This window comes from Neopelma chrysocephalum, unplaced genomic scaffold, assembly GCF_003984885.1.
Source record: "Neopelma chrysocephalum unplaced genomic scaffold, ASM398488v2 Primary Assembly neopelma1_86, whole genome shotgun sequence".
Taxonomy (NCBI): domain Eukaryota; kingdom Metazoa; phylum Chordata; class Aves; order Passeriformes; family Pipridae; genus Neopelma; species Neopelma chrysocephalum.
In genome coordinates this window covers 4,738,077-4,762,734 of record NW_020897748.1, presented here as the reverse complement: position 1 = coordinate 4,762,734, position 24,658 = coordinate 4,738,077, and the positions used below count along the sequence as shown (strand labels likewise).

Here is a 24,658-nt window from a genome sequence, read left to right as displayed (position 1 = left end):
TTCCCTTCATTGTACACTCATCTATACATTGTATTGGAGAAAGCGAAGAGGAATTTGTAGTGGTGACCCAACAGTGTGGCACTCATGCTTGTAAGTACATTAAATTTTCTAAAACAATTATTAACAACCATTATTTTAGATGTTAGACTGTCTGTACTTTGGGAAAACATCTGGTTGGTAAAAACAATCCAGACTTGATATGTTAGCAAAGGCCATGTTAGATCAATTTACAGCCAGAGAAAAGCTTGGCAAGGAAGTGGAGGAAATGATAGCTGGTCAACAAATTCCAAACAAATTCCAAATACTGTGCTTTCATAATAGGGCATTTCTCACTGCTACCTTGTTGGCCAAAGTGTAGCAGCTAGGGACACCATGGACAATTTTGACAATTTTTTGCTAGTATTAATGAGGCTGCACACTGGTGCTTGGAATGTGCAAGATGGAAGATTTGGCTACTGCTAAGGGCAGAATGGAAAGAGGAGCAGCAACAGGAACAGAACATAGGAAGGCAATATTCGTGTACATCCTTTAAGCAGCACACAGATGCCATTGCATTGACAGGTTCACTGCTACAATATTGGTTGGCTTATGTGCTCTTTCATTTTCCTCTGCTGTGGTTTGGAGGAAATATAATTGTGCCTGTAACCTGTTATATTAGCTTTTAGACCAGCTCTGTTTCACAGTTTATCACTGGAGTAGATGATGCATTGTTCTTACTTGTTGTAAGGCAAAGACATCTACGAATTTATATTTCTAAACCAAAAGGAGTATTGGTTAAATTCCTGCCAAACTATCTAGTTAGACAGAAGACTCCAATCTGCTCCTCTGGGGTTAAATTATATCTTTAGAGACTGCTCTTCATAGATGTTCTCTCCATAGAGGGTGCTCTCTTTAGATGCTGCTTCTCTGGAGCCAGGTTATATCCTTCCCATTTATCTGTCTCTATTAGCTGCAGAAACTGCAGTCAGATACCACAAAAAAGCAATCCTTGCAAAATTTCAGTACCTATCACTTCAGAGATGTTCCAGCACTATCTCGGTTCCCAGCTCTGAGAAATCCAAAACAGCAGCCATAAAAAGGGAGGCTTGGCTCTGATAAATCAGGATTAACGTTCTTTCAGAGAAAGACACTGGTATTTGTAGATGATGTCTCCACACCCATGGGTTTGACCAGAATGGTTCTGCAATGTAGCCAGTTTTTCAGCTAAATAGCTCAGCAGGGTGTGGAAGACAGATCTGTGACCTTCTGCCTGCAGCCTGCGTCTACCTACAGCAGAAGAGGATACTCTAGCAATGGGAGTGAAAGCCTCATTGTCACCCAGCCAGTAAATACGAAGTTATTTCAAAGCAAAAAGGCAGTTCTACAACTACACCCTAGACAAATAATTACAACAGTAGTTTATTTTAATGAAGCGCTTCTGTGAAATTCAATGTAGTAAATTAGTTTTTTTCTTTCTTTCAGATTATTCAAACCTTTCAGGCAGGAGAGTTTTTGGAAAGTAATTAAATGTTTGTACTTTGTAGCCAGAGCTGGATTTAACTAATTAGTCTGAGCGGAGGACACAGGGTCACTCGGAAAGCTGAATAAACATCAAGGAGATGAATCAGGGCTGCAGCAGGGCTTTTTACCTGGCTTACATGAGAAGCTTGCTAGCCAGCAGGGACAGAGAAGCTGTGAAGCTACTCAGAGAGAGGGAGCTGCAGCACAGCAGATTCTCTGCAGGCATTTCAGAGTACTTCTGTTTGCTCTTTGAGGTCAACATGACCAGCAATAGCAGAGATGAGCCACACACAGTTTTTTAGCCCAGAACCTGGGCTCCATTACAATACCTAAGTGCATCCTGCTAATAATTTTAACAGGCTTCTGTTTTAATATAAATTTTGCCCAGGTATCTAAATATTTCTATTTTTTGAAGGGGTTGATATTTATTTTTTTTAGATTCCATCTTTTCCATGTAATATTGAAACTGTTTCCTTCTCCTAAGCTCCCCACTGAGGTCCCTTCATGAGAGCAGGGACAAGCATGCAATTAGAGACAGGTCTGACATGGGTAGACTTTTAACATCAAATCTTCTGAGAACATTCAGTGCCAGGATGGGCAAGGTGTTCTTCAAAATACAGATACCATTCTAATAAGAGTACACAGATGGGTACTCTGTCTCTTACGGAGAAAAAGTTACTGGACAGACAATTACCTTTACAGTTATGTTTTGTGTATGACCAGTACACCAGATTAAGACCAATAGATAAACAATAAATTAGTGGGACACTCTGGGAGATGGATACTATTTATATGAATGTGGTCATTCTTGGCAGTATCAGATGCACTCACCTGGGACAGTAAAGGCAGTGAAAGTAAAGGCAAAAGCTGACAGTTAGTTACAAATACTTATATTTTGTGAGTTTATAAAGTCTTCTCCCCATCAAATCATTAGAAAAATTGAATGAGTTTCATGTCCCTCATTGCATTAGAGACAAGGATGAAATTAGCTATATCAGTTGCACAGGCCAGCTTAAATTTCCTGCTATTGTGAGATCCTGCTGCTTTGCTTCTCATAAGGAAAAAGCAACTACAGAAGTTCAAAATGCTTTTAAAGAACCAGACTGTTTGATACAGTAGTTCTGGGCATTTATTTATCAAAAATACTGAAGTTTGCTTATTTTTAATGTTTATGTTTTCCTTTTAAATACAAATATTTACTCAAGGTGTATGTGGCCACATGTTCATCTCAGGATCTTGCTGGTTTCTGTTTCAAATATATATTTTCTTTGTGTTTTTTTATCCTCTGAATTGTCAGGGGGAAAAAAGCCCAAAGCACAACATAATACATCTCTATCTTTGGTTGCTTTTACCTCTCTTTGCAATTCAATTTTTCAGCCTGGTTAAAAAGTTCTGACACTGTAGTTTGAAAAAATAAGGTTCAAATAAAAGTAACGTGTCATTACCCTGAACAGACACTGTAAACACTCCAGGGGCCTAGAAAAGTAGACCCCCTGTGAAAAAGGGAAGCTCAGAAAAACTCCTCTGTACTGTTGCACTCCTGTTAGCACCAAGCAATAGAAGACACATGGTTCCACAATTGCCACTGTGCAGCTGTAGAGCAGCAACATTTAGATGTGAGCTGCCTTATCTGTGGCCTTTTACAAGAGGCTGAACCAGCAGCACAGTCCCAGTGGAGCCAGGGCCAGTTCATTTTACATGAGCAGTCAGAGGATGAGCTACAAAAAGAGGTGTCTGAGAAAAGGAGGGAGGTAAATGTTTGAGGAAATACAGCTTTGTCTCAGGGGTTCTGAGACCAGATAATGTCACAAGCTGTGAAAGTTTCAAGATGTGATCCCTGATTGTGTTTGGGATGTCTACATACACCTAACATATGATATCTTTTCTGGCCATGAGCTAGGTCCCTACGTAGCTCACATTCCTTCTGCTAGTTCCTTTGTCAATTAGAAATTTCCTCTGTGGCAATGCTTTTCTGAAATGCAGACAAATTAGATCTACTGCATTTCCTTTGCCTAAACAAAAAAACCCCAAAACAAACCCAGGTTAGATGAGCATAACTTAATCCTGAGAAACTAACCTTACATTTATCACCTGTTCATGTTTTGCAACACCTTTAATTATTTTTTTGTTTCAATGTTTGTTCTGAAGTCTTTACTACTACTTGGATCAGAATAGAAGCTGAGATGGAATTTGTACAAATCATGATGGTCTAAGGTATTTATTACTTTTCAATTTGGTATGATACCTGTGCTGGGATGGAAATTGTCTTCTCTCCTTGATGGGAATATGTTTTGAGGTTCATGTCTCCCTTGACTGTAGTTCCTGCAGCTCTTGCTTATTATCCTGCCCTTATCTGTATTGACTGTAATAAAATATTTATAGATAGCAAAAATTTTAGCACTGGTTAGACAAGCAGAAGCAAGACAGGTTTCTCAAAGGCCTAGACAGACATTTTGTTGGTTTCTGTTGCAAACAAGAAAAAATGAGATCTAATTTTAAAAAATGGTTGTTAGAGCAATAAAAATTTTATGGCTTTTGTCAGTGGAGGAATTCAGCTTTTGATTTATTGACATGCAAGGTTTGAAGTGCTTATAAACAAGATCATAATGTTGTTGTGCTACTAAGTGTCTTTATTAGCCATAATTTTTAAATCACTTTAAAAGTTTGTATCTGACAGCCTTGTGATTGGAACTGCGGAATGTATATGTAATACTAACCCAATACTAACCTATAGGTTTTATCAACCACACTGTACTGCAATTAATCAAGCAGAGTTTGCAATGCATATGCAAATTGGGGTCTATCAGTTGAAGCACCAGTCTTAATTATATAATTAGAAGAGATGGCCCTTCCTGGGCCCAGTGCTCACTGAAATGAAAGTCTCCATTGACTCCTGGAGTTCTGGATCAGCAGGTACTTGGTATCTTAGAAAAAGTAGACTGCAAGTTCCTTATAGTTACAGTGGGTTTTTCAGATAGCTTGAAAGTAAAGCTATATCAAGCCTTTCTTTCTCTACTTTTTTTTTGTAAAAAAAGACAGGACACTTTTTTTTTTTTTTGGTAAGATGTCTGTTGTGGTTCAAACTTCTGTCATGTAAAGCAGGTATGTTACAGTTGGTCAGTAGTTGTCAATTACCTTATGATTCTCCATTTTTATCACATAAAATCACTTAAATAAAAGATAAGGATATAGGGTTCAAGGCTAAATCTAATCTTTTTTCCTGAAGAAGTGAATAGATAATATGCTCTATCTCATCATACCCCTAAAAACATTATCCTTTTGCTACATCCACAAGCATGTTCTACTTAAGATGTGCTCTCTTTTCTTTGCTGTTTTGAGTGTCTCTTGCTGTAGCTAGCCACCTGCTTGACACTTACATGATCCTAATTTGTACATGGTACATTATATAGCCTCAAAAAGAAATTAGGAGACAGATATTTTGAAAACACATACTGTTTTCTTACATGAATCCTTTGTGTTCAGCTGCCACTTTCCATAATTCCAGGAATGTGTTGCTGGTTAAAAGCAAATACAGTAAAGACTCAAACAAAGATGTAATGACAAAGTGTTTATTTCTCACTAGTGGTAAAAAGGGCCATCCTCAGTGTTAGTGATGGACTGATGATACATGAATTGCACAGTTCTGTTCACAGTTCACTGTTTGTGAACTTCATTATATACATATAAAACAAGGGGAACTGAAACAGAATGAAGGGTTTGAAGGACTTTGTAAAGAGCTTGCACTTTTTTCCCACACTTCCCTCTTGATTTTGCTGTGTTTCATTTCCAGATTTTTGAGGATTAGAATCTTGACTGGCTTTGTACCTAATTCTAAGAATCACTTCATATTCTCAAGGCATGTGAAAAAGGCAAATAACTCACTGGGGTGCATGGCTGGACATACAGGCTCAGATCAGCCTTTTTGCCTTGCTGTCTCTGTACCATTGCAGACTTCCATCTTTCTGGTTGCTATGGATAGCAGCTGAAGTCATCCTCAATGACTCAGAGAAATGGACAGAATGCAAACGTTTTGATTGTTGAGGTCCAGATATTGCAATTAACAAAGTTCTTCCTATTGAAATTCTCTTGGAAACCCCATTTGGCTCTTTAAATGTTTCAGAAGAAGAAAATGAGAACTCTCGCAGTGGGTACGTGAAAAGGAAGCATTTGCCTTATATATAGGTTACAACTTTTCTTCATTTTCCTCAGAACTGTGTGGCAGCTTATGATTGCCATCCAGACTGGGTAATGTTTACTAGTGAAAAAAATTTAATATATGATATCATCAGGGGCAGGACTCAATGAAGTTATATGCTGTTGATAAAATACATACTGAATTCATCTGCAGACAGCACTCACCTACTTTAACTAGCTGAAAAATTTTCCTGGGTTTGCCACTCTGCCAAGTACATTCACAGGCTTTACTTTTGTTGTAACTTTGAACATATGATCAGTAAAATTGCATTTTCAGCTTTTCCCTTGGTGACTTAAGCCATACGATGCTTAAATTCAACTCTCTCTCCTTCAGAATCCAAGACAATATTTTCTTACTCAGGTCTAGGGACAAAATTTAGTTCACGTATACAAGGAACCCAACTTAGATCTTACAACATGATCCAGAAAGCATGCAAAATGCTTGCTCTAAATCAGACCTTGCACAAGGAAAAATATTCTAAACATAGTAATATGTTTGAATTTTCACATGTCTGGATCTTAAGTGAAATAGCAAGGTTCTTCATTAATCTTATGTAATATCTGTGTTGTGCTCGAAATAGGCACCCAAATACCATCTGAACTACAACTTTGGCAGAATTTAGGCAATCTGGCTCTTGACCCAATGGTGCTCATTCAAAACTGTGTAGATCAAAGATTAAAAAAAAATAAAATTACATCAATATTTAAAATTTAGTGTTTCAGATGCCAAGCAACCAAATGGTAGCCACTCCAGTCAGATCCCTGGGTGCTTTTGTGATATCATTTGCAGCACAAATACCTGCCTGATCTGTCACTGCTGTGGCTCCTGACATTTCCTCTTTAATGAAATTAGGTGATGACTGCTACTTTAAAAAGAAGCAGATTGTCTTGTAGCAGGTATCAACAAGAATGCAGTATCTAAACACATAAGCTGGTCTGTATTTAAAAGAAAAAGTTAATACAAAAAGTATAATTAATGAAACTTGCCTGGCTCTGGATATCCCAGATGAAATATGTTCTATTAAAAAGCTATTATGATAATGTTTTAATATGCATTGTATGTGTAATATATATCATATATTATATTAATATACAGAATATATATATACATATATATGTACATATACAAAAAACTTTGATGTTCATTAAATGTTGCATACATCTTTTCTTTTGGTCGTGGTACAGCTATGATGCTGCCCTCCAGTTAAGTCTGACTGATGAACCATTTTGAGGAGATAATTGGAGGCACCAAACACTGCACTGAATTTAGATTTAAAGGAGATTACTCATGGCCTTCAAACTAAATGCATGTTTAGAGGTTTTGGTGGTTTCTTAAAAAAATCATAAACTTAAAAAATATTTGACTCCAGAAAGTTTGGCCCTGCAACACCTATGTTTGTAGCAATTGCCCCAGTAAAACTTGGCGCATAAGGAAATATAGATGTTAATTCCCTTTGTTGCAACACCTAGAAGACAAGAAGTCTAGTTCTTGCTGCCAGGGCTGTGCACAGGACCTTGGGAGCCAAGAAGGGGTGGTGATCTGTCTGGCTCTCTGCACGTCCTTGTGCTGGTCACCCTGTTCTTGCTCTCAGGCACACTTCAAAGGACAGATGCTCCAAGCCTCTGTGCCAACAGCAGGTAGCAACAGCCAAGCCACGCCTGCACCTAGGACTGTCCTGGCACCGGGACTGGCACTGGGAGCCACTTCTGCCTTTTGTGAGCAGCAGATTTCTGCCGGTTTGTGCTGGATGTGTTGTAAGAGCACACAGAGGAACTCAGGAGGCTGAACGGCTGCAGGGGGCTTGTGCATGAGGTGGGCATCAGCCTGCTCAGCCCTGTCCAAACTGGTGGTGCCTTTCTCCGTATCAGATCCCTCTGGGGCCCAGGCAGGAAGTGAATGCCAAGCTCCACATATTGGAGAAAACTTGTTCCGCAATGCAGAAGCGCAGGCACCAAGAGGGCAGTGAAACTGAGCAAGCTGAAGATTGGGCAACTATTGAACGTGCTGTCTAGACATCGGTTTTGGAATTAAGCACAAGTTCTTTTTTGAGCCTTCTACATAACAAAAGATAAAGAATAACCCTACATTGATTAATTTCTGAATTAATTTATGGATTGCCTTACAACAGTCCTTTATTACTCAAAAAAATTGCCAAGGAGAAAAAAAATCCCTTACAAAATGTTATCAAATATGAAGGATGGAGATGTAGAAAAACGAGCCTGTTTCTCATCTGATTTTTCTATCTGCAGCTTTCTATCATTAAGTGCTGTTACACTGCTGTTGGCTGCATTGAAGACACCTTTTACTGAGGTTTTGTCCCTCATATGGTGCCCTTAAGTCACCTCCTTAATCTGAGTTATTAAAAGCATTTCTTGAATTTTTCACTTGATGGCATATTTTCCAGTTCTCTAATGAGTCTTTCAGCTCTTTGCTATCCCATTCCAAGGTTTTCTAAACATTCTGCTTGAATTATTCACAGCTTTAAGGTGTAGCCAAAAAGAATATGCTCTCTTTAATGTAGTGGATAAAGAATTTAGAGCGCTATGGAGTAAAAAAACTTATCCTTGCAGAATTTCTCTTGAAACACACTCACCGAGTGTTCTTTGCTTACATACAGCTGAGATTTATCATGTGTTTTACAATCTATTTCATATGTGCAATGCTGTTGCTATACCATTATAGTTCCCTAGTCAAAATATTGTGTTATATCAGTGCCTAAGAAATGTCCAAATGTATAATGTTTACACTTGACGCCATATTGATCCACTTCATAGCCCATTTAAAAGAAAGAAAAAAGGGTATTTTGACAAAATCTGTTTCCCCAAGCAGACCTGTGTTCTATTATCAGTTTTGTGAGTAATGCACTGAATGACAGTATTATGGAAAAATTTAGGTGGGAAGTGACCTAAAGAAAATCTCCACTGATGGTGTTCAGCATCTCTAGGTTCAGCATCATAGTCTCATATGATGAATCTTCTGTTATACCTGAAGTAAAAAAAATTTAACTTGAGAACTCTCCAAAACATGCTTACCATCACTGGTGGTGGTGGCATTTGCCAGTGTTTTGGATCTTCACCAGATCACTGTGCTTTTAAGACTGAAGAGTAAGAAAATTTTGAAAAATAAGTTGTAGTGAAAGGACAAAGGATGAAAGGCTTCTTGAAAATACTACTAGATATTAAAAATAATTTAATGTGTACCTATTAATGTGGGAAAAAAAGTCCTCCATCCAAATGTAAGATGTTATTTCACAGAAAAAGGCATCAAAGCAAAACTGTAGTAAAAGAAAAAGTATGAGATGCCAAAGAGATCTGTAGTAACCTTAGTATGGTTTGTAGCTGAATTAAACATGATTAGGTAGTGAAAGGATACTTCTAATACTGCTACTGAATCCAACCCAAAGGAAACCCAAAACAAAGAAAAATCAATTATCTTCTTTATTATCTATGATAAGTATAATCAAGAATACTAGTTAGAAACTGAAAAAATAGAAGAACTATAAGAGATGAAATAATGGCCCATCTTCGCGAACGAAGATTTGGGGAAAGGTCTTTTTACCTTTCCAGCCTGCGCAATGGATTTTTTAGGTGAGACACAGCCTGCGCTGAACTGAGCCCACTCTTTAATCCTAAGGTTCATCTGCTGGGGCCAAGCAAGCTTGGACAATGGCAGTGAGGTCCTCAGGACGTAGGTTTGTTTAGAGTGTCCTTCTCATAGATGGATGGCCACACAGGGCTAACGACCTCCATCAGGCCAGACCGGGGACTCGAACCCGTGGTCGCAGCAGTGAAAGTCCTGCACGCTAACCACTAGGCCACCAGGGGTCTCTAGAGATGAAATACCATATTATAAAATCACAGAATCATCAAGGTTGGAAGAGACCCTCAAGATCATATATTAGAAAGGATTTATCCACTGGCAAACAGGTGAAGCTGCACATATAAACTGAACACAGAGATGCCCATTGGCCATCAATGGTACCGTGACTACCGAAAATGATAATGACATCCTTGACCACATCAAAAGTACTTTCAATAAATAGAAATGATCTGGAGAGAGCTTGTAAGGCATATTGAGTTCAATTCTGCCACACACACCCACAGGAACCAGCTCAGCACATACACAGCAAGAACTTGCTTGTTGAGTAAAACAAGAGTAAAAGCTGAAAGAGAAAATTATTGTTGTTACTAAATGCACTGGGGAGGCAAGCCTGGGAGAACAAAATAGGTTGTTTAAGTTGAAAGACAATTTTGGTACTAGGAAACAAGTATAAAATGGCCATAAATACATTTAGACTGGAAATTAGTAAGAAGTGTCTAACTACCAGAGAGGTCTGAAAACAGTCCTTTTACAGCAGAAAGAAAATCAATTCACTGCTTTACCAAAACACCTGCTTATAAGATGAAACATAGTTTCTCAAATATGATTTTTACATTATGTGGTTGCCTGTGATAACTCAAAAGCAGCCTACATCACTGGGAGTTTCTTCCAGACTGAGAGCAATCCTTCCAGGCACTAAGAGAAGCCAAGAAAAGAAAGAGAGGACTCAAAGCCTGAGGTATCCAGTTAGCAATCTCCAAGCTTAGTAATTGCCTGCAGAGCACAGTTTGATAGAAGCCTCCAGCTTTTTCTTACTATACATCTTCTATCCATCCTACTAAATGTTGACAGACTGAACAATGTCTCTCCTAAATCGAAAAGAAGTCACACTGTGGAGGACAGAGGCTCATCATTTGAGAAAGGACAAGTGGCAAAGAGACTGAGACTCTGTAAGGTGGGGAATACATAGTCCTTCGGTATGGTATTAAATAAATACCAAAGTTGATTATTAAAGTCAAATAAAATTCCCCCCATCTTCTATGCTGTCTCTTATGAAAAAAAAATAGATGCCTTGTGCTGACTCACTGCTATCATACCCCTTCTTTTGATCTTCCATGTGTTCAACCTGCCAAGAGCTGCAGACTGCATGGCCCCTGGGAAGAGCTAGTGTTGGGATCTCTTATGTGTAAGTTGGAGCTGAAGCCACTAGAACGCCTCTGGGCAGTCACATGATCCTCTTACCACAACACTTTCTTCTCCTGCCTTTTGTCTTCCTCTGGCAACTCAGCTGATGCCTCAAGCCACAGCACACTGAAATGAAAGTACAGATTCTGTATTGTAAGATGATAGAGCATTAATAAGGACTGTGTTTGGGGCCTCATTCTATGCTACATTACAAGGATGAAGCAGAATGGCTGAATTGTTATGCACTTGGCTCTGCTGGGTTTGCTATAATGTCTATCAATGCTCATCTGCATTTTTAATTTTTCCCTTTTCTCAAGAAAAGGTTCAGGAGCCAGTGCTCAGAATTAAAGATTACATGAATCTGTCCCCTTTCAGTTTGAGATTTTCTTGTTATCTACATCTTTTTAGGGATTAGATTTTGTACACCCACCTCACAGACAATTAATTGTGCCTTACAAAACTTACACAAATTTGCTCTGTTGATTGCCAGAATTGCTCACTATCCCAACAACTTTGAGGGGGACAAATCTCCTCTCTTGAATCCATCTGGTATGGGATGCACTGGTATTGTCATGGCTCGGCAATTTATCTCTTTCCTGTTGGACAGTGACAGTGAGTCCGGCTCACCTCTGCCATTTGCATGGCTTTCACTGTTGTTTTTTTCCAGGAAACAATTGCTTGGGAACAAAGCAGGAAATTTATTTTTTCTTTTTCAGATACAATAGCACCTTAAATGTTTATATAAACCCCACACTCAGCTTTTTCCACCTGGACTACTGACTGTGCCGCTGTTGTGACAGCTGATGGCCTCTGCTACTCGGCCCATTTAACTCGCACCTCTCTCAGCATTTTCCTCGACGGAGGCTCCCACTGGCTCGCCGCGGTGGCAGACACCGCATGATTCACCAGGGACTGTTTGCCTTGGCCCGCGGGTCCTCCGCGCGGGGAATGGGATTTCCATTCCCCGGCGTTTCCCTTGGTCGGCTTCCCTGGAAGGCAGCGCGGGCCCGGCCTTGGGAGCACGGCGCAGGCCGGGGAAGGATGCGCTGGCCAAAACCGCACCGCTTTCCTCTAGCAGGGACCCCACGGCCCCGCTGCAGGAAAGCCCCCTCGGCGGCGGCAGGCACTGCTCCTCAGGGCTGCAGGAGCCCCTCGCCACCCGGCACAGCGCAGGGAGGAACTGGCTGCGGGGCCGAGGTGCGCGGGAATGGGAGCCCCGAGGGGCTGCCAGCCCCTGTCCCTGCCGGGGCTGGAGAGAGGGAGCAGGTCCCGCGTCCCCCGGCATCAGGCGGGAAGGCGTGGGGCCGACGGACCCTGTCCCACCAGGGCCGTCGATCGCGTCTCTTCCTTCACGACAGGCAGGAGGGAGCGGGAGGACAGCTTGCGTCCCTCTCACGGAGCGGGTGGGAAAGAGAGGGGCCGCGTCCCTGACGCCGGAGGCGGCTGCGGAGAGAGCAGCCCGGCCACCCGCGGCTCCTGCCGGGGCCGCACCGGCTCTGAAACTCCGCGCAGGGCGGTCGGTGTCTCCCTAGTAGGACTCCCCATTTTCCCTCTCCCCGGTACGACAGTGCCACTCGGGACGGGGCTGGCGGGAGGCTGCTGCTCCCGGGGGGCGGGCGGGGGAGCGCCGTCCGGGGCCGCGCCGGGGGGAGGAGGCTCCGCGCTCGCTCCCGGCCGCCGCCGCTGCCCGCGCCGAGCGGAGCGGCCCCGCCAGCCCCGCAGGTAAGCCCGGCTCTGCCGCCCGCCCTGCCCCGCCTCGCCTCGCCTCTCCCGCCCGCCAGGCGGGTCCCCGGCGCCCGCGGGCACCGCGATCCGCGGGCACCGCACCCCCGCCTTGCCCCGCGCCGCCCGTCGGGCTCGGCACCGCTGACACCGCGGGTCGCGGCACAGCCGGCGGCCACCCCCGCCCCGGGGCCCCGGCTCGCAGACGAGCGGCCCTGCCCCGGGGGCCCCTCCGAATGGGGGGCGGTCGGGGAGGGCCCCGCGGGCGGCGGGGGCCCCGTGGGGAACGGGAGGCCGAGACGAGGGGCCGCGGCGGCGTCTGCGTCTCGGTGGGATGTTCGCTTGCTGGGTTCCGCTGGAGTGGGTTTGCTGCTCGTGCTGCAGCCGCAGGAGGAAGGTTTCCCTTTTTTTTGGACTGCGTGAGTCTGAGCAAACTCCCCATCTACCCTCTTCCCCGTGCATGCCGCAGTCTATCGGAAAAAAATCTCACTGTATTTTTAAGTCAGTGCAGAATCGCAGCCGAACTTTACCGAAACATGTTAGTGAGTAGCCTGCAGGTGTCTTTACCAGCTCGCAGTAGGACAGGATGCAGCTTATCCCCGTGCCAGGTACCCCGCAGGCAGCTCTGTGCTGGAGTTGTCACCTGTGACGCGCAGGGCTGGAGTTGCCCAGGCTTCCTGAGAGCACCGCGTGTGCTGGAGATGAGAGAAATGGGGAGCAGTTTGCTTCGTGTAATGTACTTACCCTGGAAACCCAACCTAGATGGTGCTCATTAATCTGATAAAAATTATCGTGGCATCTTTAATGACCACATATTTCTGTTTCAGAAGACAGTTCCTTCTGTGTCAGACTGGCCTCTATCACTGCTAAACAGTAGTTGAGTGTTGACTGAGATGGAAGAATGCAACCTACTGATTTATGTCATACTTCCTTAATGCTTGAGTTTGCTTTTAGGACCATCATTCAAAGGGTGAATGATCCTGACTGAGATCTAAAAAGGTGACATGCCGTGTCACATGTTAATAGCTGTGCTTCTGTCAGACAGCTGACTACCTCAGAAGAAATTATTAAACTGTATTCCATCCAAAATTCTCCTTAAATCAAGAGCTTAATAAAATACACATATAGCTTTTCCATTAAATCCTACAAAATTTACAGAATGATTTTGGAGTATTACATTTTTCATATTGATGTGTCAGCTTCAAGCAGCAGATTTTCTAAACTTTTCTTCATGTACTGTGTATCACTGTGATTTTAATTATATTCATCAAATTAAATTTAATTTATTTTATGTCTTCAGAAAATGCAGCACTTTGATACACAAAGCAGCAGGTAAGATCCTCCATCTTGCACTCAGTATTCACACCTAATTACTTTATGTGAGTCTTTCCACTGACTTCACTGGGATTTCTCATGAACAAGTGATGCACATTCTAGCGCTTATGTCCCAAGGACCCAGCTGTGATGGTAAAAGATGTTTTAGTCAGTCCAGGCAAACTAGGGAAAGGCTAATCAGATCTAAATACTCTCCTTTGCCTTATAAACCATCTCCATAGGAGGATAAAACAACCAAGCACTATTTACTTATAATGTGGATATCACTAACAAACTCATTTTATGCATTGTACATTGTTAGTGTTTTCATTATGACCAAAGAGTATTTGGAATGGAGTGGTTTTAATCCTCAGATTATTGGTTTACACTGGTGCTAGTACTGGGGTCAGTGTGACTTTTCAAATAAGTTTCAGAACTATTGTGTCCTTTTTTTCTTTTTTAAAAAATCTTTCTTCTTGCAGTTAACAGTCTATTATGGTTTGTGAGTGTCGTTCACAGAGACAAATGTAAGCAGCCCACACGTATCATATGTCATATAATATATACTTTAATTTAAGTATCTACTCGTCTGGTAAAAGTGAACTTTCTCAGTTTTCCCATGCTACTCTTCTGGGAACTTAGTGGAAACTCTGATGTCTAGATCAGATTCAGTACCACAAAATGCGAATGAGTCTTCCTCAAAAGAACAAGATAATGAAAAGGTCTATTGTCCAAGTGGCAACTGAGGAAAATCATAACATGGAGATTGATGCTGTCATAAAATAAGAATTCTCACTTCTAGAGCTTGTTGTCTGACCACTGGAAAATACGCAGAGTAAATCATACTGTGGGTGTACTGTTCAATAGCACCACCATTAACTTTTATGTGGTGAGTTTCTGAAATTACTGAAATAGTCGTCAGCTTCAGCTCATCTGGACCTGACGGCTTACAGAGGTTCTCTCTGACCTAAATAATTTCGTAGTTATTCATTTTACAACACTGATATCAGGAAGTATATGTGTCATTTAGATGAATGGCTTAAAATTAAGTAATAGATCCCTAAATGTTCTTCATTTCCATAGAGATGTAGAAAATTGTATTATACATGTACTACATATACAAGTACTACATACACTTTAAGTCCTTTAGATAATGGTCCATTGCGTAAAAGTATTACCATGATATTTACACCTCACAATAAAATTTAATGCTGATCTCTTATTCTTTCTGATATGCTGTATTTTTTTTGTGTATGCTCATCACTACGTGTGTGCTTATCCTACCTCTGTGCTTGGATAGGCAAGCTGTTCTTGCCCCATCCCTAACACTCTTCTGACAGCTTCCAGAATGTGGTTGTCCTCCTGTATCCTGTAGCACCTTCAGCTATGCTCTGCATATGGTTGTCATGTACCGTGCTGGGTTTGTGGGAATATTTGCCTGGCTTCCAAATGTCATTGACCTCCCCTTCTAGGAACTGCTCTTTAATATATTTTAGGTCTTCCCTTTGATGTTTCAAAATCTAAGTTAGTTTAGTCCACTGTCACATTTGATTTTATTAGTCCAGGATACAACTCATTTGTGGGCTTTTGTAGCCACAGCTGGAATGATTAGGTACTTACGGAGTTTTAGCTGCAGCCCTTGCTGTGCAAGGCAGGGGAATCTCTCAGTACAGAAAGCACTGGAATATCCTTTCAGTTGCCAAAGGAGGAATACGTGCTGGATGAGGAGGACCATATGGAAGCATAGGAAACAAAGGTTAGTGTTCCCATCACTATGCAGACATGTCTGGAACAGACAAATTGCTATCACATACTAGGATTGTGCCCTTCTGCAGATACAAAACAATGTGTGGCAACGAAGCTTCCTGGACCCATGCAAAGAATTTGTCCCAGTGTTCTTGCACTGGAGTACACAACTTATGATCCTAAATCTACTGCGGATTCAGGTTATTTGTACTGTCTGAACACTGATGTTGCCAAGTCAATGGTTATTTTTATTGTTGTAGTGGCTTGCTGTGCTGCTATGAAAGCTGTTTGCATCTGGGTTGGCTGTCTCAGAATATACCAGAATTACTAATTGACTTTTAGATAATGAGTTTCCCAGGTTCATCTGATACTGCTGACAGCATGAATGGCCAAAGTTAACCCCCTAAAAAGAGGTAAAGAATGTGTTAACATATGAGTACTGCTCTGCTGCTTTGCAGGACACGGTGCAGTGGTGGATAGGTTCATGGTCTCATGTGTACAGAGTGCCTGCCATCAGGGTTGAGCAGCAGGTGAGGAATTAAGAAGCTTAGAGCATCTGCAAACTGGTTTCTTCTTCATGATTTAACTGTATTGGCGAGATAAACTTGACAGACATGATTTAGAGTAGGTCTACCTGTCCTGTGCTGCTGAGCCTAGTGAAGCCCTCCTTATGCAACAAGGAGTCACAGAAAATCCAGTCCATCACTTGAGGGAACAGGGTGACAGTAGAGTGCTCCTCTGTAAGGATGAAGGCAAGATGGTGCTTCTTTCTAATGTGCTAAATATCATCCTCCTGATTGTGGCCAGCTGCTCCCACAAAAACCTGCATGGCTAGGAACAGATGTTATATGATATTGGACCCTGTTGGGCTCTGTGGCTATTATTCAGAACTAGAAAATACCTGTGTCAGCAACTGGTCCAGAAAGACAGAGGAAATTATTAATACTCTATGTTCTGATGCCTGTGCCACACAGAGTGATTTTAATAAGTAATGAACTAGTAATGCATGTGCTGGCTTGTGGATAGTGAAGTATCGTGGAACATGTTGTAACTGATAGTTAACAGGGGTTTACAGTGCCTGCAGTCCTTAATTTCTGAGATGATGGGAATGAGAATGAAGTATTTTGTGGCTTTGATGTAATAAGAGCTTGTTTGTTTTTCCAAGTAGCTCGCTCTGCTTGCTAACTTGGGGACACAGACAGTGATTTTATTGACTTCTATGGATTGCTTGTAGTTCCTCTAACTTTAGTAAAAGCTTCGTATTTGACCAGTTTCCTGTTATCTTAGAAATGGGTGGATAATAAAGAGTGCTGAAAGAACTTCAAAATGGTTTCTCTTCTATGCACTTGTGTTCTTTATAACTTAAAACCACTGAAGTTAGATCTGCTGGCATCTTAATGAAAGTAAATGGCTCTCTTAATTATGAAACAAGAAAAGGTGAAGGCAGCTTCTGTAGTGGTAATAACTGCTGTCTCTGGTGCTTTTTTTGACTTCCAATTCACTTCCACCTATGAGGAAAATTTGTGTAGGATTCAAGAGAGGGGATACTATTTGCAGATACTAAAGGTGTTGATATTCCATGTAACTGCTGAGAACTTCCCCTTCTGTGCATTATGCCAGTTTTGGTGGCAGCTAGGAAAGTGGAGAGGTAGGGGTTTGGGGAGTTCATGTTCTGATTTAGCCTTGGAAGGGAACTTGTACTGCAAGACGGGGAGGGAGACCACCCAGAGGAGCAGGAAGCATGAGCTGAAACATATTACTACCCTAGTTTTCCAATTTCTTTCTGCTTAGCAAGCACAGGTACAATTTTAAGGTACCTGAGCAAAAAAAGGTGGTCTTTCAGGTCACTGGGAGGGTTTCCTGATTTTCTGTAAAAGAAGTTTTCCTGAAATGGTGTAAGAGATGGAAGGACACTGCCTTCAGCATGAGCCACAAATCATCTCTTCTCCCTTGATATTATGTAAGAGTTATCACATTGAGGGGACAAATATTAATAAGCTGCACCATGCAGTGAAGAAGGTCATTGTTTTATCACCACACTGAATATTCAGTAGAGTCTCTGTCCAAAACAGCTATCAACCCCTTACGAGGAGAATTCCACAGAAAGATACTTGAAAGCATAGAAATGGGCTTATGTTGTTTCACTACTGTCCAACAAAGGAAATAGGTATTTTAAAGATGAAATCTCAATTTTATTTTTCAGTCTTCTTACATTGTAGTTCAGGAAAGTTGAAAATCCATAACAGTGCATCAGAAAAATTACCCTGATGCAAGGGTATATGGATAAGTAAGCACAGGTAATATTGATAAGAAAACACCATGGCAATATTCAGCTCTTGACTAGCAGCCAGTTAGGGAGCAAGGGAAGCCTGAAAAGAACAGAGAGCCTGTCTATTTACTTGCCATCTTCTGGGAGAATCTCCTCCTTTATACCAAACTTCTTCAAGACAGCTGCAGATATTGCAAGCAGCCCTCACCAGATTGTATCTCTGTGAGCAGCAGTTGTCTGTTCTCTGTTAGGAGCTTCTTCACGTGTCCAGCGCAGCAGCTACTCCAAAGTTGCTGTGAAAGCCTTGCATGGGACCCTCTTCTTCCTGTCACCATGGGTAGAAGAGTGGAGCAGTGAAAGATGGTGCATCTGTGCTCAACCTGTTAAGGCCCCATGGATTCCCACACCTCCTCTTGCAGTCTTTTTTATTTGGAGGTGTTCAGGATGTTTGTCTTACAGTGACTTGGTCTTGGATCTACCCAGGGGAGTTGGTTCCCAATGGTATAATGCTGAATACTCCTGGTGTGACAGCTAGAATCAAAGTGCTTGAAAGATATTCCTCAGGTAGCCACAAAAATATGACTTGTAAGTTTGGTACTTTGGGAAAGTGTTCTCAGCTGGTAGAGCAAGGGTTAGCCAGCAATGTGAAGCTACAGAGGGCTGTGCCAGCAGCCTGGCTTAGCCTGCTGGGAAATGAGGTGTTAAATACCAAATGTGGTGCAGCAAACACCATCCATATTCTCGAGTGAAGACAGGGAACCTTGCAGAAGACCCAGAAGATAAACAGAGAACCATGGGAGGACTGTGTGTGGAGCAGCCATGCAACCCCAATACAAACTGGTCATGTAAAAATGCAAGCAGCACTAGGCACAAATATGTACCTGGAACTAGAACAAAGCACACAAGTTCGGGCTGTCATCACCTCAGGAAAGCAGCACAGAAGATTTCAGTGTGGATGAAAGGGTGAGAGGCTTGGATCAGTGGTAGCAGTGTATTTTATCACATATACAGCCTTTGGTTTGGAAACTTGGGCTTGTTTGGGGTTTTTTTCTTCTTATGGAAAATGGATGCAATTTAATTTTTATTTTTATTTTAGATTATAATTAATTTTTTTAAGATGAGGCAACTGAAGCTCTTCTCTGTTAAGCATCGCTTTCTCTGATCACGGTATTTTAGAAAACTATGAGGGTAGGAGTGTGTTCATAATGGATTTTTTTTAGCAAGAGTTGGATCTTTTTTGGTGGAACCGTTAGTAAATTTATTTTCTGATTATCAGACTGGTAAAGATAATGAGATCTAAGGATCTAAGGTTTCTGAATCAAAATTAAATACTATTGAACAGTATGTTATTCAGTGGTTCTGTTTCTTTAGTACACCCAGCCTTACTTTTTAAAGGGACTAGTAAAAATCACACAAAATTGAAAATTTACCACTTTAATGTATTTCAGAATTCAACAACAGCTAATGAATAATTGTGTAGGCATTTTGATTTATATGGTCAGCTAATATGATATTTGCATGCTATATAAACATTTTCCTAACAGAATTCAAACACTTCAAGTCACAGCAAACTGTCTTGTGGACAGTTGTGAGCCTAGTGAATTTGAAACTGTGACCCAATATCAAAAATTGCTACAAAGGTATAAAGTATGTGAAGTGACAGAATGTAAGGGAGTTTAGTTTGGGGTGGGACTGTCCTGAGACACTTCTTTATCACCATTTCCTTTGACATACTGTTACTGGTTCAACAGCATGTTGTGAAGGCTCTCCTGCCACGTTATCATTGACTCTCCATTAAGGTGCCACCACGAACAGGCAAGATGGCTTTACTTAGAGTTTAGTGCCATCTTCACAGCTGTTTAGGATGGATAGAAAGGAGGGGTGAGTTAGGACACTGATAACTAGGTAGTAGCCAGATAGCCCTCTTAAACAGTCTGTTCCTGCTGGGTTCCTGTGACAGCCTTGTAAGGAGCGTATTTCTCTACACTCCTTAGCTCTCTGAGCATGGTTTTGGTCTTTCTAAAACATTGGTACTAGAACTGGCATGTATTCTTGAGGTCCATTTGCCTCATGTGCTGAAGGGACAGGCCAGAGTGAGAGGAGACCCTCTTGTACAGCCCCGTATGTGTTGATGTTCTGAGAAGTGAGGAGATGACCTGCAAGAAGATTTTGTTCGTAATCTCCATCAGTAACAGCTGTTGCCTCCAGCAAAATTTAGTCCCATTTCCGGTGGTGTGTGCTGTTTCTGGTGTCCATCTGTTTCTGACTAGAGCACTGTAAAAACTCTACCAATAGTACCATCCTGGTGTCCATGCTCCTAGGGCTGCAAATATTTAATTTTTTTTGGTGGCCATTTTTATGAGCACCAGGTATTTACATCTCTTTCCTAGTCTGAATGTCCTTAAATCATATATTGCATGTTACTGGACACTATTAAACATTGAAGCAAGGCTGGGCATTTTGAGTGCAAAGACTCATTTTATTCTCTGGCATATGCACCAGAACATTGTGTTTGCATTTGTGGTGGCTGAGTAAGATACACAAAAGGAAAAATAGATTAATATGTAATGGTTGTGTGGGACAGAGTAAAGAATGATGTATAAAATACCTTTAGTAGAGAGAAAATATTTAATCAGTATTTTCTTTTCTGCCAGTGAATACCTCATAGCGGGAAAGAAAAGAAATTATTTTTCTGAAATGGCGCATTTAGTTGCCTTCTGTTACATATCTGCTTGTCAGGTTTAGGATCCTGTTAAAATTGTTTTCAACATCTTATTTACTTCACCAAGAATTACTGTTAAAATTTGCGCTGCTTCAGAAGTTACACTCAGTTTCAGCTAGAACAGTTCTGTGTTGAGAAAGTGGGTAGTTTTATCCATCTCTTGCACACCTAGGGGAGCTCTTGACTAAGCTTCATCGCAAGAGCAGTTCCAAGGCTGAATCTAGCTCATCTGGGATGCTGTCTTCACAAATGCAATAATAAAGTTTCCGGTGAAGGTAGAAGGAATCTCCATCTGAGGAAGCCATCAACAGGAACATAGCCAGAAAATGAGCCTCTAGCATGTCAGTTTTTGTTTTCTGTTGTGGGCAGACTCAGCCATGGCTTTTTATGGTGCATTAACAAGATCCTTAGTGTGAGAATTTTGCCTGTCAATTTGTTCTTCTGTATGACAAAACTTTTCCAGAACCTATGGCAAGCTCCTTGCCAATCCTTAGGAGTCTAGTCCAGTAAACAAGATTCATTCATCCATGTTAGCAACCATGGACTGTCTTCTGAAAAGGAAGCATGAGCTGTCACCGGTTCACATTTATAGTTGCTGTTTCTGAAATATATTTTCTTCTCTCTATTTTAATTCTCCAAGCTTTTCTGAAGCAAGAATGCCTCAGACTACAAGAATCATTAAACTTCTGAAAAAAATGCAACAGAGTGCTGAATGGAATAACAAAAATATATTTGTGTCCCACTCAAACCCATTTATGCTGGCAGGCTGACTGAAACAAAGTTCCTTTTTTCGCTTTCAAAATACTTGATTACTATGAATGGTTGTAGATGTTGACTATGAACTTCACATAACAATACTTATAAATGCTGTGCAGGGACTGCCAACTGCTTTATTATGTAGATCTTATTTCTTGAGGTTATAGGTATTATTCCATGACTATTCTGCATATTTGTATGTGATGGAAGCAAAGCAATGCTACTGGGTGGCTGACAAGGCTAAGTATATCTTTTTATGTAATTGAAGAGCTTATCCCCTTCTCTCCTCTGTTGCAGTTTCACATCCTTTAATGTCCCTCTGTTTCTTGAAGATGAAGAAAATGATTGCATGCTTCTTTCTGCTATTTGCATACACTCTGCTTTCCACTGTCATGGCAAAAGATCTCCCTGGAAGACGTTTCACTCGAAGAAGGGATGTTAACACACAATCTCTACTAGGTAAGTTACACACAAAAAAACCCCCCAAACTCCACTACCAAAAGCTATCTCAAATACAAATAAAAGGCATAAGCAGCTGGCCAAACCTTGGCTGAATTAGTTTATAATAAAAAGGAGATTTTCATTTGCCAGCAGGAATATAATAAAATTTGTTGACCAGTTAGCAGCTGTTGAAAGAAGGTGTTTACTTTTGGGGTACTACATTTACTTTATGTAAGCGGTATGAAATAAATGTTTGTTATAGGACTGTTGGCCTATTAAAAAAAAAAAGCCCGTATTTTCAGTGTTTAGAGAAAATACATGTTGGTCCATGGAGGTTCTGTCAAATGTGCTTTTACCATGCCAGAAAGTTTTAGCTATCTGTATGTTTGTGATGTGTGTAAAGATGATTGAATGGAAATCTGTGGCTATTGAAATGAGGCTTGTCGTTACGTTGCTAATTACATGCTCATCCCTTCATTTTGTCAGGTTTATTTTATTTATAATGAGTAGCACATTTTTCATCTTTTGCCAAAAATCTGAGGACAGAATCTATCAGTTTTAGCTTGTGGCTGCTGTATTTTAAAATATAAGGTTCATCTCTCTCTTGTTGATCATCACCTATATGTTATCAAGCAGTCTGCTGGTCAGCTTTTTCATCTCCTAACAGTTTGTGACTTAGAATAACTTTCTTTTGTTCTTTGTTTAAAGTAATTGTCAGATTATGAAAACACAGCATGGATGAGGTCTAAACACAGCCTATCATTAGGGATTAATGATTCACATCAACAGTAGATCTAATCAGATACCTCTCTCCAGCCACTGGGAGATGCCTCTCCATAAAGGTCACTTAACCTAGGTGAACATGAGGAAGGTGAAATGTCTTGCAGAAGGTAATACTGGGAAGAAAGAAGAGGAAAGCAAGCCAGAACTTGGGAGAATGGGTGACAGAGCTTGGGAGCACCAAGTTTCATCTGTGAAACTCTTCTCCATACAAAATGTAGTCCTTTAAATCATGTAAAATTCCATGAAGTACCATTCATAATCTGTTAACTTTAAAATATTGGTTTTCAATTCCTATAGCACAAATTTAAAACAAATGACAACAGATTTCCATTTCTTATTCATCTTTCTCAAAACTAATATACGCAGTCTTGAAACACTTGTGGTTCTGCAACTGCTGGCTGAAAGCCAAAGGTCTGGAGATCCAACTGACCAAAAAATGTGGATATAGAACAGCAAAGATAAATACCCACACTCACACCTTACTTAATAAAAATCTAAAACTTTCTAAATGTGATTATATAGCAGCTCTTCCTGAATATATGATGGTTCCCAGCAAATACCCTGAGCTTATTACTTTAAGAAATAAACTGCCCTCTCTAGAAACCTCTCTAGAAAATGAGTGCAAAGGCAAGATGTTATGTGAAGAAAGTGTCCCATTTCTCAGCTTGCCTTTTTTCCCTGTGATTTTTAAATTGATTTTATAGCCTCTTTTTCATATTTTAAATAGTGGAAAATATATTAAAAAGATTAGCACTCAATATAAAGCAAAATGAATAGATTAAATTATTTATTTCTCCTTTCAAAAGTCAAGACATTTCTGGTCCCTACATTTGGAAACTTCTGGATCCCTACTCAGTTTGGCATGTGAAGGATGCAAACAGTTCTGGCAGCTGTAGCTAAAAGAACCTTTTCAAGACGTTAAATGATGCAAGAAACTTCGGACATTCTCTGATCCAGCCCATAAAAGTACGTGGCAGTTTGGAGTCAGACCCTTGGGCCTTGGATTCTGTTTCAATAAATTAGGTCACCTACTTCAGATTTAGCCATCTGTAGAAACAGGGGCATGGTAAAAATGTTCTTCTCTGTGAAGAACAGAATATGTAAAATGCATGCCACTCTGCTGGAAAGCTGTAGTGTTCCTTAAATGACATGGAAAAAAACGGGACCAAACCATGATCTCGGTGACATCAAGTCTATTGACTTGATAAAATCACTCCAGAATTCCAGCAATTTAGCCAGGATTAGAAGTTGTCTCATTCTATATAATATGCATTTTGTAAGTACTAGTGGTGATGACAATTGCTGCTGTAGTGAAAAGACTTGGTTGGCAGGCAAAAGGGAGCAATATAGCTGCAAAGAACCAACAGGTACCTGGAAAAGTAATGAAAGTTTAGTTTGGGGCTTGAGGGTTTTTTTGGTAGATGTCTCTTTTTTCAGTCTAAAAAGTTTATAGGACTAAAATGAAGGATTATGCTATGTAAGTATAGTAGTATTAAAATAATTTTATTCCTTTTTTCTTCATTTCACCAATTTTTAAAACAAAAGCGTACTGCTGTTCTAACTATTTACTGGTAAAATACCAGTACTGTCCATGGGCAGAAGTAAAAGTCCTTGCTCCAGGAAACTGACAAGATAAATAAGCAAAATGGAATGGATGAAAAATCCAGCTTTAGGAGGATTTAATTTTTCATCAGCCATGCTTCTTAGATTTTTTAATTGTTGTGTTAGGGCTAATAGCCTATACATTGTAACAAATGCTTCAGAAAGAATGAAAAACTGTGTGAAAAGACATATTTTTTTCTTATCCTCAGTCTTGCAACTAAATCTCAGCGTGTGTGGTTTTAATTTGGCAGATCTTTGCCTTGCTTGTTGTTGTATAAAACTATTTTTGCTATAGCTAACAATTTCCATTAAAGATCTGAAATATTCTGTACAAAGATCGATTGAACATCAATTTTTTGGAACACCCTCTATATGGCCCTTGAAAGCCAAACTGCTTTGCAGGTTTTTCTTTCTTTAAACACTGAATCAGACTTCCAAGTATTAAAAACTTGTCAATTGTGCCAAATTAATTGATTTTCAACATTTTTTTAAGTCTTTCTTGCAACATATTAGAGATGCATATTAGAAAATATACACGTATTTCAAGTAGTAAAAGAATTTGTATTAGATTGCTGGAAGACACTGTTTTAAGTAGGTGTATGGT

General features: G+C 40.7%; 1 protein-coding gene across 5 annotated transcripts in view; it reads left to right on the top strand.

Moving 5' to 3' along the window:
- Window positions 1-12,738: 12,738 nt before the first annotated feature.
- MATN2 (matrilin 2) overlaps window positions 12,739-24,658 on the top strand; it is a 75,224-nt gene continuing 63,304 nt past the window's right edge. For all 5 annotated transcript variants that reach the window (XM_027692352.1, XM_027692353.1, XM_027692349.1 and 2 more), the window contains exons 1-2: window positions 12,739-12,840; window positions 21,526-21,687. In XM_027692352.1, coding sequence (XP_027548153.1) covers window positions 12,756-12,840; window positions 21,526-21,687 — 247 coding nt within the window. In that variant the 5' untranslated portion in view covers window positions 12,739-12,755. The remainder of the gene's footprint in view (window positions 12,841-21,525; window positions 21,688-24,658) is intronic.